This window comes from Chelonia mydas, chromosome 13, assembly GCF_015237465.2.
Source record: "Chelonia mydas isolate rCheMyd1 chromosome 13, rCheMyd1.pri.v2, whole genome shotgun sequence".
Lineage (NCBI taxonomy): Eukaryota > Metazoa > Chordata > Testudines > Cheloniidae > Chelonia > Chelonia mydas.
The window spans coordinates 39558771-39571178 of record NC_051253.2 but is presented as its reverse complement, the minus strand read 5'-3'; the positions used below and the strand labels follow the sequence as shown (position 1 = coordinate 39571178).

At 49.0% G+C, this 12408-nt stretch overlaps 2 protein-coding genes across 2 annotated transcripts; one reads left to right on the top strand and one right to left on the bottom strand.

The window, feature by feature from the left end:
- Positions 1-300: 300 nt before the first annotated feature.
- On the top strand, positions 301-1218 carry LOC119567948 (olfactory receptor 958-like). Its single transcript, XM_037915889.1, has one exon. It carries the CDS (start codon positions 301-303, stop codon positions 1216-1218), a length of 918 nt encoding a protein of 305 aa, XP_037771817.1.
- Positions 1219-6680: 5462 nt separating this feature from the next.
- LOC114020570 (olfactory receptor 10G6) lies at positions 6681-7619 on the bottom strand. The gene has a single exon (XM_027827064.2). The coding sequence runs from the start codon at positions 7617-7619 to the stop codon at positions 6681-6683; it is 939 nt and encodes a 312-aa protein (XP_027682865.2).
- Between the last annotated feature and the right edge of the window lie 4789 nt (positions 7620-12408).

Sequence of the window (12408 nt, the reverse complement as noted above, 5' to 3'; positions counted from 1 at the left end):
ATGATAATTTGCTTTGCTTTCATTAATTTTTCTTTGGCTCCCTGATGCCACGATGATGGATGAGCTATAAGAATTGAATAGAATAGAGGACAGCTGAATAGAATCGAGTAGAATCGTACAGAATCAACCAAATATAAGAGTCATGACTTTCCACTCACTTTCACCAAACTTAGGCTGGTTAGAAAGATTTACCTTTTGTGATTAAAGCTTGTGGGGTGCAAAGGGATAAATAAACAATGATTTATTGAGATTGCTAATCTGGTTGCATAATCTTTGTCTCCAGGAATGATGCCATCTTGCATGGAAATGGAGAATTGCACTGTGGTGTCTGAATTCATTCTCTTAGGGATCCCCAACACCAAAGGTCTTGAGACCATCCTCTTTGTCACCTTCTTATCCTTCTACCTCTGCACGCTGCTGGGCAACCTGCTCATCTTCTCAGCCATCCTTGCTGACCCCCGTCTGCACACCCCCATGTACTTCTTCCTCTGCAATCTCTCCATTCTAGACCTCGGATTCTCTTCCATCAGCACCCCTAAATTTCTGGCCAACCTCTGGGCCAAGAGTAGAACCATCTCGTTGGGCGGGTGCATGTCCCAGGTCTTCTTCTACCACTTCCTGGGCAGCACCGAGTGCCTGCTCTTCACTGTCATGGCCTACGACCGGTACGTGGCCATCTGCCACCCCCTGCGCTACCTGCTCATCATGAACCGGAGGGTGTGCGCCCTCCTGGCCGCCGGCACCTGGATCACCAGCTCCTTCCACGCCACCATCCTCACCAGCCTGACCTTCACGCTGCCCTACTGCGGGTCCAATGTGGTGGACTATTTCTTCTGCGACATCTTCCCGGTGATCAAGCTGGCCTGTGCAGACACATACATCGTCGAGACCGTGACCTTCACCAACACTGGTATGGTGCCCACAACCTGCTTCCTCCTCATCCTCGCGTCCTACGTCAGGATTGCTGCCTCCGTGGTGAGACTGCGCAGCGCTGAGCAAGGTTTGAAAGCCGTCTCCACTTGCGCATCGCACCTGACGGTGGTATGCTTCTTCTTTGGGCCCTGTGCCCTCCTCTACACCCAGCCGTCCCTGAGCAAGGTGCTGGCTACCCCCATTCAGATCTTTTGTGATGTGGTCACCCCGATGCTGAACCCGGTGGTCTATACACTGAGGAATAAGGAAGTCAAGGCAGCATTCAGGAGAATGAAAGGTGGCTAAAGGCAGCCCAGCAATAATTGCTAGCTGAAATGGAATGTCTTCCCCCTTAGTCTTGTGGGAATTAAATTATTGGAAGAAATGGGGAGATTTTAAAAGGCACAAAGGGCTTGTAGGTACCCAACTCCCATGGAAAGAGTGAGAGTTGGAAACCCAATTCACGTTTTTGCATTTAGAAATCTCACTTCATGTTCTCTGCTGGCGGAACTCCTTTGAAATCAGCATACTTACATCATTGCTAGGGCTAATCCTTCAGTTATTCTCATGGCTCGTCTCTGAATCCTCTCCAATTTATCAGCACCCGTCTGGAATTGTGAACACCAGAACTGGACACAGTGTACCACCAGCGGTCACACCAGGGCCAAACGGGAGGTAAAATCGCCTCTCTCCTCGTATTTGAGATTCCTCCTTTATGCATCCCAGGGTCACATTAGCTCTTCTGGCCCCAGCGTCCTACTGGGAGCTCACGTTCAGCTGATTCTCCACCACGACCCCAAATGTTTTTCAGAGTCATGGCTCCCCAGAAGAGAGTCCCCAGTCCTATAAGTGCAACCTAGGTTCTTTGTTCCTAGATGTATGTGCGTACGTTCAGCTACATTAAAATACACATTGTTTGCTTGCGCCCCCTTATCCAGAGATCCTGATCCCAACTGGGGAGGAGGTCAGAGGAGCTATTCCAGGGTTGGGGTTCGGAGGGACGTCAGTGGAGTTTTCCCAGGGTGAGGGAGGAGGACACTGGTGTTTTCCTAGGGTTAGTGTTAGGGTCAGGGAAAAGGCCAAAGGTTTGAGGTAGGGCAGCTGGGTGACACTAGGGTTCAGGTGATGTATTAAGTTAATGAAATTACCCAGTGTTTGGGTGAGGCAGGCAGCGAATACATTCATGCCAGGGTTTCTGAGGGCTAGGCAGGAAGTGAGGCAAAAGACGTCATCTCTTTGGGGCTCAGTTCCCCATCTGAGAGACTGTGGTAAGAACTATTCCGTTCTCCCACCCATTTCCCTTGTAAACTCTTTGGGGCTGGTGCTGTCTCTCACTGTGTCAGTGCAGCATCCCTTGCAACTGGGCCTCCAGGCCTTCCATACAACAGAAATAATAATGCACTGTTCAGAATTATCAGTGACTCCTCGGATGTGGGTTTTAACCTTGTGGCCTTGACATGAAAAAATAATAAAATAAAAAAAGTGAAAGGAACATGGGGTAGATACCATGAGCGAGGCCCCTGGCCCTTCTCCCTGCAGAACAGCACATGGGAGCCCAACATCTACTCCTGGAGAAATTCTGTGCCAAAAATTTTAAAAAATCTGCGCATAATAGTTTAAAATTCTGCAAAAATCTGCATATTTCATTTGTGAAAATAGCACAATATAATCACTTCCTTTCAATTATTTTGGTAATTTATTTCAAAATACCTGTCAACAAGTATGTCAGCAATACAGACAACAGCAAAAAAGATTCCCCCAGAAGTAGAGAGTTAAAGAAACCCCTAGAACAACCCAGTTCCAGGTGGGGGGCATTGGAGGGGGCTGTGTGGAGGCCCCAGAGCCCAGTCACTTGCACTCCCATCCCACCAGAGCCGAGCTGCAGGGCACCCCCCGGCCCAGACAGCAGTACTCCCCTCCCCTGAGGACTGAGCCACGGGGCACCCCCTAGCTCAGCCACCAACATCCCCCTCCCCCCAGAACCCAGCAACAGGGAACGTCCCAGCCCAGACATGAGCACCCCCATTCCCCAAAACTTAGCCATGGGCAACCCCCAGCTCAGACACCAGCACTCCCCTCCCCCAAGGACCCAGCCACGGCACACCCCCTGGACCAGACACCAGCACCCCCCCCTCACAGTACCCATAGAATCATAGAATCATAGAATATCAGGGTTGGAAGGGACCTCAGGAGGTCATCTAGTCCAACCCCCTGCTCAAAGTAGGACCAATCCCCAATCAAATCATCCCAGCCAAGGCTTTGTCAAGCCTGACCTTAAAAACTTCTAAGGAAGGAGATTCTACCACCTCCCTAGGTAATGCATTCCAGTGTTTCACCACCCTCCGAGTGAAAAAGTTTTTCCTAATATCCAACCTAAACCTCCCCCACTGCAACTTGAGACCATTACATTACCATTACGGCACCCCCTGGACCAGACACCCGCACCCCCAGAGCCTTTACTGCCCCCAGCTTCTTTATTGTCCTGCCAGGGGATGCGGTGCGGTGCAGCCCTGCTCTTCCTCACTCTTTGCTAGAGATAGGTCTCCCAGGTGCTCTCCTGTCCCAGGAGAATGGGGATCAAGAGGAGTGACCAGCCTCCAGACCAGCCAGCCTGGGCTCTCTGCTCACTGCGACCTGGGCTCCACAGAGTCCAGTGGCTCCTAGTTGCACCAGGCAGCTCTGCAGCCCCGATTCTGTGGCGGAAACTGGGAATTCTACAAAATTCTGCATTGTGCAGTGGTGCAGAATTCCCCCAGGAGTAAACATGGCAGCACTAGAAACAGCCCTGACTCTGAGGGAAGAGTAACTAAGTTACCTGCACCACTCCCTGTACCGCAGCGCCCCCCTTTGCACTGCTGGGATTCATCCTGAATTTTCTCTGTGGTTTCTTTGCATTGGTCCAGGGAATCAATTTCCAAAGAGCCACAAACCCAGACTGTGGTGACTGAGATAAGAGAACCTGGAATGGAAGATCAGGGCAGAAATTGCACACATTGATTTTAAAATCTGCAATAGTCTCTGCTGGACAGTGGGAAAGCTCCATTTACCTCCAAACCATGGGCACTGCGTGACCGTAGAGGGAGAAGCAGAGAGAGTAGGTGGCTATAATATTTATAACTGAGAACTGTGTCAGTTCATCATACCTACATCTAAAAAGCCCATGGGAATTATTTGCAAACCATTATCTTGCAGCTAAGACAAAGGACTGAAACACAGGAGATCTGGGTTCAAGTATAGGCTTTGTAGATGACTCTCTGTTTGACCTTTAGTAAACTCACTAAATCGCATTGTGCCTCAGTTTCCCCACCTGTTATATATATATGGATAATTAAATCCTTTGTCACTCTCAGCTATTAAATATGTATCACATTCAAGCTGGGGCTGTGTCTCTGTATCTGTGCTGGGTGTTGAACATGACACTTATAGTGATAATACAAATTAAAAGAGTCAAATGCAGTTCCGGCTCTGGGGTACGTGGCAATGAAAATTGGGTTTTCAATGGACCTGCATGTTAGGATATAGATATTCAGACCTGTCTGTAAAGGCCTATACTCTAAGAATTTAGGTGTATTCTTATCACTTAGCTAGTTCTAGAGGTATAAAAGAAAGAATCAAAATCACTGTCTGCCGGTGTCTTACTGTGACAGTCTGAGGCCCTGGTCTTAGGCTAAGGCGTCTGGCTAAGCAGCAGAGGCAGCCATAAGCTGGGAAGTGAATGGTTAGATCCTCACATCCCAATCTAGTCACATTGAAATAAGGTGCTATTGGGCTGCTAGGATACAATCCTGTCCTGATAATGCCTATCGCCTCCAGAGAAAGGGAAGTGCCTAGAAGATGTAAAAGGAAACTTAGTTTGATAACATCCTGTCTGGCAAGAACTCACTTATCAATAGCTGGGATGTGAAATCCTCATTTCTGTGTTTGTTCTATCACTGTAGTCCCCATTTCTCTATTGTTGTCTGTATAATCTCTGTCTGGTTCTGGGATTGTTTCTGTCTGCTGTGTAATTACTTTTGCTGGGTGTAAACTAATTAAGGTGGTGGGATATAATTGGTTACATAATCATGTTACAATATGTTAGGATTGGTTAATAAAATTTCAGGAAAATGATTGGTTAAGGTATAGCTAAGCAGAACTCAAGTTTTACTATATAGTCTGCAGTCAATCAGGCAGTAAGTGGGGGGAATGGGAACAGGGAATGGGGGTGGGGAAATTGGAATCATGTTTTGCTAAGGGGAGGAATGGGAACAGGGACACAGGTGTAAGGCTCTGTGGTGTCAGAGCTGGGAAGGGGGACACTAAGGAAGGAAACTGGAATCATGCTTGCTGGAAGTTCACCCCAATAAACATTGAATTGTTTGCACCTTTGGACTTCGGGTATTGTTGCTCTCTGTGCATGCCAGAAGGACCAGGGAAGTGAGTGGGTGAAGGAATAAGCCCCCTAACACTGCACAGGGGTAAACATCACCCACTAGACGGGAATGTGAACCTCTACTACTGAAAAAGTGCTATTGCTTAAATCAACCCACAATGAACTGGGCACCAAGGAAAGTAATACTGCTGGGCCAGAACGGTTTAGGAATCTCACTACATACAGCTATGGCCACATGACCTAGTGGTCTGGCTCCATTCTGGCAGGCACTGTGCAGTGTCAGTCCTTGTCCTAAAGAGTTTATAATCTAAACAGCCTTAAGGAAGTTGCCCTAGCCCCATTTTACAGATGGGAAACCAAGGCATGCACAGAGTAAGTGACACAGGCTGTCTGAAGTCCCACTCCAGTACCTTCACCACAGACCCGTCCCTCTTTGGGAATTGTTGGGGGTTATTTTTCGTAGCACTGACGTGCCTATGGGCCCCCTTGTGCTATGTGTTGCACAGAGAGAGACTGCGTGGGCCCTGAGGACAGGGCATTCTAACCTGAGATAAGACACAACAAGTGTATGTGGCATACTGGGGGCGGGGATGGGGTTTACAAAAATAAGACCATGTGGTGACGGACGTCATTTTATTTTAAGAGTGGAAGAGCTTTGACAGGAATGTGTGGAACAATGTTCTGATGCTGTTTGGCCATTCCTGTGTCCCTAAAACAAGTCAAACACCTTGGATTCTGCCCCAGGACCCCTTATTAGATGAGCCTGAGATTCTGTTGTTTTCCCTTCTCCTTCTTGGATTAGTATGTCAGAGCCACACTCATGGACCAGGACCCCAGTGTGCCAGGTGATGTACAAACACAAACACAGCTCCTAACCCCAAGCTGCCCATCCCATCACCTCCCATTGTCAGAAGCAGACCCCATGCAGTGGTTAGAAAGCCTATTTCTCTGGCTCCCGTGACTGAACCCCTCCTCATACTCCTCCCAATCAGTAATGACTTTAGCCTCACAACCCTGGGTGTCATGCAGTAGGGAAATGACCTGCATGGGGAAACTGATGCCAAGGGACTTGCCCAAGGTCATACAGGGAGTCTGTGGCAGAGCTGGAAATAGAACCCAGGAGTCCTGACTCCCAGACCACCCTGCTCTTACCACGAGACATGACTCCCTTCCAAGAAACAGAAATGCAACCCAAGAGTCCCTAGTGCCAATCTGGGCATCTCTAGCCATGAGAGCATTGGTACAAATTCCAACAGATCCCAGGAGCCTGGAGTTCAATTGTTAGACCCCACTCCCCTCCCAGAGCCAGGGACAGAACCCAGGAGTCCTGATGCTCATCTCCAAGTCCCACTCTCCCTGTCCAGTTCTCAGGCAGCTCCTGCTGGCCGCAGGATAATCATGGCTCAGGCCCTGGCAGTTTTCTGCCCCCCAGTCTCATGAGGGCAGCTTTCATCTCCTTGTTCCTCAGTGTGTAGATGAGGGGGTTGAGGAGCGGGGTTACTGTGGTGTAGAACACAGCCACCACCCTGTCCATGGGGTGCTGGGAACCTGGCCTCAGGTAGATGAAGACCACGGGCACATAGTAGGTCACCACCACGGTGATATGTGCTGCACAGGTGGAGAAGGCCCGACGTCTACCCTCATTGGAGCGGATCCTCAGGATGGCCGAGATGATGTAGATGTAGGAAGTGAGGATCAGCAGGAAGCAGGTCATGGCCACGAATCCCACGTCGATGAATGTCACCAGCTCGTTGAGTGCCGTGTCCCCACAGGCCAGCTTCAGCACAGCTGGGATATCGCAACAGATGTAGCCTACCTGGGTGCCCCGGCCGTAGTGCAGGCGGAAGGTGAGTGCAGTCTCTATGAACGAGTGCAGGGAGCCCCCTAGCCAGGTCCCCGCTGCCAGGCACAGGCAGGCTCTGCGATTCATAATGACGCTGTAGCGCAGTGGCTTGCAGATGGCCAGGAAGCGGTCGTAGGCCATGACCGTGTAGAGGAAGCACTCGGTGCAGCCAAGGAAGTGGAAGAAGAAGAGCTGGGCCATGCAGCCATGGAAGGAGATGGCCCCGCCGCCTGGCAGGAAGCCGGCCACCACCTTGGGCACCACCACCGAGGAGACCGTCATGTCCAGGAAGGACAAGTGGCAGAGGAACCAGTACATGGGCTTGTGTAGCCGGCGCTCCCAGGCCACCGCCAGCAGGATGAGCAGGTTCCCACATAGCGTCAATAGGTAGATGAGGAGGAAGAAGAGGAACAAGGGCACCCGCAGCTCTGGGGGGTATGGGAGCCCCACCAGGATGAAATGGGTGAGCTGGGATCTGTTCCCACACTCCATTCACTCTGTTTGTGTCCCTGTGAGTGAACCTGCAGTGTTTATAATGAACAAAAAGTGAAATGGGTGATTTCTGCATGGGCTTTCAGAATAACACTCATGTACAGGGCTCAGAATCAAACCCAGGTGTCTTGGCTCCACACCTTCCTGCTCCAACCCACTGAACCTCACTCCCTGTCCAGATCTGGAGATAGAACCCGAAGTCCTGACTCCCAGCCTGCTCTGTTTTAACCTACTAGACCTCACGCCTCTCGTGGAGCTGGGGATAGAAGCCCAGAGCAAAATACAGACAAATTCAAATGGGAAACAAAGCATGCATGGTTAGCCACGAGGGTGATTAACCCTTGGCACAAGCTCTCAGGGGAAGTGGCAGATTCTCTGTCTCTCGCTGTCTTCAAGACAAGAGCACTTGCCTTTGTGGAAGCGTGCCTGCCTCTGTGGAGGAGGGCCTTTAGTCAGGCAGGAGTTGCTGGGCTTGGTGCAGGGGTAACTGGGTGAAATTCTATGCCTTTGGTACCCAGGATCATCCTGGCCTCTTCCAGTCTTAAAATCTCCCTCTGTACGACTGTGTACAGCTGTGTACAGTACCTGGCCGTGCGCTCAGTGGGATGCTGCAGCCAGCGCTCTGCGCCGCTCGCACTGCTGCACTCTCGGCTCCCCCTTTACCTCGTTAAATCCCTCCAACCAGACACTTCACACAGGAGCTGGGGTCGATTCGAACATGAAGCCAGCCTCAAACTGGCCGGGGCTCAGGGTCATCGTCCCTACAGAGGATTACGCCAGAGCTGCCCACTGCAGGCTCCTTGCATCTGCCTCCTAAGTAATTGGTAGCAGCCACGGCGGGAGACCAGGCTGGAGGGGCCCCGGCACTGATCTGATCAGGCAGTTTCTCTGTTTCTAGCAATCGTTTCTCTGCTCTGTTTAGTTTCTCCTTCAGCTCTGACGTGTCCTTTCTCTCTGCAGTTTCTTATAACCTTCTCTCTGCTCCTCCTTGTTCTCTCCTCTCTTCTCCCCTTGTGTATTTCTCTCCTTCGGGATCACTCATGGCTGGGCCAATATTAAACTGTTGACGTTCGCTGTATTTACAAGTACATATAATGATGCCCTCCGACCACTACTGGGAAACTCCAGTGGGCATTATTAGAAGTGTTGTTTGGGCACAGTGAAGAAGACCCGTGTATTTCATTAGTGAGGAGAGTCTGTGGGCCTGGCTAGGCTGGACTGCAGAACGCACCTCGTGCTGATGATGATGGTTACACCAAAGGTCCTGCCTTTGCTTAATTTAATGCAATAATTCTTATAGAAAACTGCTCTCACTGATATTCCACACACACAACCCTCTGAGCCAGGCCTGAGCCCAGGGCTCAGCAAGGGGATGCCGCTTTGCACAGAGTGGAGTGAGTGTCTCTTCCCTTGGTGTGAGTGCTGACCCCAATGTCCCAGCAAAGTTCTAGGGGCGCTGTGCTGCAGGGAAAGGGGTGGGACCCTGTTTTCTCTGGTTATGTCTGAACAGGGATCAAAAACCTGCAGCTGGCTCGGGTCAGCTGACTTGGGCTTGCAGGGCTCTGGGGCTAAAAAAACCAACAACACAAAAACATTTGCTCAGTAGATTTCTCAACTTGGCTCCAGTCCGAGCATGTTCACAGCGATATTTACCCTGGCAGCCTGAGTCAGCTGACCCAGGCCAGCCACCGGTCTTTTATCCCGGTGTAGACACACCCTCTGAGTCAGTTTTGGACCCAATGTCCCAGCATGGCAGCTGGGGGCACGATGCTGTAGGGGGTGCTGTCTCCTGAGAGTCAGCATGAGCCCAGGTGAGAACCCAGCGCTTGGGGTCACCATCATGGTCATTGGAGAGCTCATGGCACATTTCGATCAAAGTAGATGTTTTAACCTTCATTTCCTGTCTACACTCTCACTTGGACAGTTAATTACACTCTAGTTATAGAGGCAGCTCTAATGTAAAGCAGCCGTATCCCCAGCTGGCACGACTCGCCAAAGCGTCAGGGGAGTTAATATCCTCATGTCTTTTTACACCGAGCATATTCACTTTGACTCTTGGCTGCATGTCTATCAGACTACACAATGGTGGGTTTGCTTTCAAAGCAGGGCTAGGTGGGAAAAAGGTTTTCCATCCCAGGAGAATTTCTGGCATTTTGAAATTTTTCAGAACGGAAAAAGCAAAATCTCCAAAGTGTTTCTTAAAAAATCTAAAAAAAAGTTCACTTTAGGTAAATAATTGTTTCGTATTAATCATTTTAAAGTGTTTTAGTCAATACTGACCTTTCCCCTTTTTTAACAATTCTAAACAAGGCATTGTTTTGACTCAACCCCCCGCCCCAACTTTTTGGGCTGACAACATTGAAACAGGGTGTTTCTACAATCTTGAAGATTTTTATTTGAGTCAGGTGTTTCAGTGAGCCCAACACTGTTTCAGGAGCAGTTCTGGTTTTGCAAAATAGACATTATCCAACCAAAAATCCACAAACAAAAACAAGCAAAGAAAACCCCACACCACACACCAGAAAATGCCCCACCAGCTGTACGCCAAAGGTTTGTTTTCCTGGCATCTGGCATCTGATCTAAGTGGAGTGTTAGGGGAAGAGTGAGAAGACTCTGAAGAATACAATTTCTACCTGAGTGCTTGCATTGCCCTGGGTCCCTCTATGGCCCCTCACTTACACCAGTGAATCTCTCCTCCCTCGTGTCAGAGAGGGAAGGGTTAGCCCATTTCACAGGCTGAGGGCCACAGAGGTTGTCAGGAATTTTCATAGGGGCCCAACAGACTTAGTTGCCTCCTTTGACCTTTCCAGCATAGGTGACTCACGCAGTGTCTGGGCAGATCTCGAACCCAAATCTCTTGAGTTGCAGGTGACCCACTGTGATGGGTTGGATCACAGAAACCCCCTTGGGGTTGCCAACTGATGTGCCAAGACTACTTCTGCCCCTGCTTTCCCTGCCAGCTTGACACTCCAGCACCCTGTCTTGCTGAGCCAGACACGCCAGTCTGCTCCAACACAGACCCAGGGTCTGAACCATGGGCCCCAAAGCTGCAGACTTAACCGAAAGCAACTTAAGAAGTGTTCCTGTCTTTAACACTCAGATGCCCAACTCCCAATGGGGTCCAAACCCGAAATAAATCTGCTTTACCCTGTATAAAGCTTATACAGGGTAAACTCATAAATTGTTTGCCCTCTATAACACTGATAGAGAGATATGCATAGCTGTCTGTCCCCCCAGGTATTAATACATAATCTGGGTTAATTAATAAGTAAAAAGTGATTTTATTAAATACAGAAAGTAGGATTTAAGTGGTTCCAAGTAATAACAGACTGAACAAAGTGAAGTACCAAGCAAAATAAAATAAAACACGCAACTCTAAGCCTAAACAGTAAAAACTAAATGCAAGTAAGTCTCAACCGCAGAGATGTTCCAATAAGCTTCTTTGACAGACTAGCCTCCTTCTTGTCTGGGCCCAGTACTTTCCCCGGTACAGCCCTTGTTCCAGCTCAGGTGGTAGCTAGCGGATTTCTCATGAATGTAGCCCCTTTTGTTCTGTTCCACCTCCTTATATAGCTTTGGCACAAGGTGAGAATCTTTTGTCTCTTTGAGTCCCCACCCCTCCTTCTAAATGGAAAAGCCCCAGGTTTAAGATGGATTTCAGTACTATAACCTCATATGTCATATGAGGTTATAGTACTGAAATCCATCTTAAACCTGGGGCTTTATGTTATATGTCATATTTATAGTTTCAGATACAAGAATGATACATTTATACAAACAGGATGACCACACTCAGTAGATTATAAGCTTTGTAATGATACCTTACAAGAAACCTTTTGCATGAAGCATATTCCAGTTACATTATATTCATACTCATTAGCATATTTTCATAAAATCATATGGCGTGCAGCGTCACAAGGATCCGTGTACCTCTCCCACTCGACCAGGGAGCTTGAACCCCCCTGCAATTTACTGTGACTATCTCCAAGGGTCTGAGCTTAATCCAGCACCTGTGGTTTGCTCCTTCTCAGGGACAAGGACAAGAATGACCAGTGACCAGTCAGATTTCACACAGTCCGTTAAGTTTAGAATTACAGAGAGAACATACAGCAACAATAATAATTAAAAAAACACAGCTGACGCCTGCTAAGCTTACCAGGTGTCACGCATCTCCCACCCTGGCGGACCGCAGTCCTTCAGACACTAGCTAGAATCCAGGAGTCCTGAATCCCCCAAGTCCAAGTCCAAGTCCCTCTCTCCTGTCCAGTCCTCAGGCAGCTCCTGCTGAAGGCAGGGTAATCACTACTCAGGGCACAGCTAGTCTCCTGCTCCCCAGTCTCATCAGGGCTTCTTTAATCTCCTTGTTTCTCAGCATGTAGATGAGGGGGTTGAGGAGTGAGGTCACCATGGTGTAGAATACAGCCACCACCCTGTCCAGTGGATCATGACATCCCAGCCTCAGGTAGATGAAGACCAGGGGCACGTAGTAGGTTACCACCACGGTGATATGTGCCACGCAGGTGGAGAAGGCCTGGTGTAATTTAGTGAGGAAGAAGCACATAGGCACGGTGAATTTTCTGAGAATTTGCAAGTAAACCTTGGTTGAGTGACTGATGATAGATAGATAGATGGGCTGTATGGGGATAGGTAGATAGATAGGTAGATAGATAGACATACTCCTCACTCTTAGAAAGAAGAGCACTGTGGCTTCCTAGATATTGCTGCCCAGAAGTCAAGTTAGTACAGTATTCTGCCTCCAATGATAGTCACTACCAGATGGATCACAAAT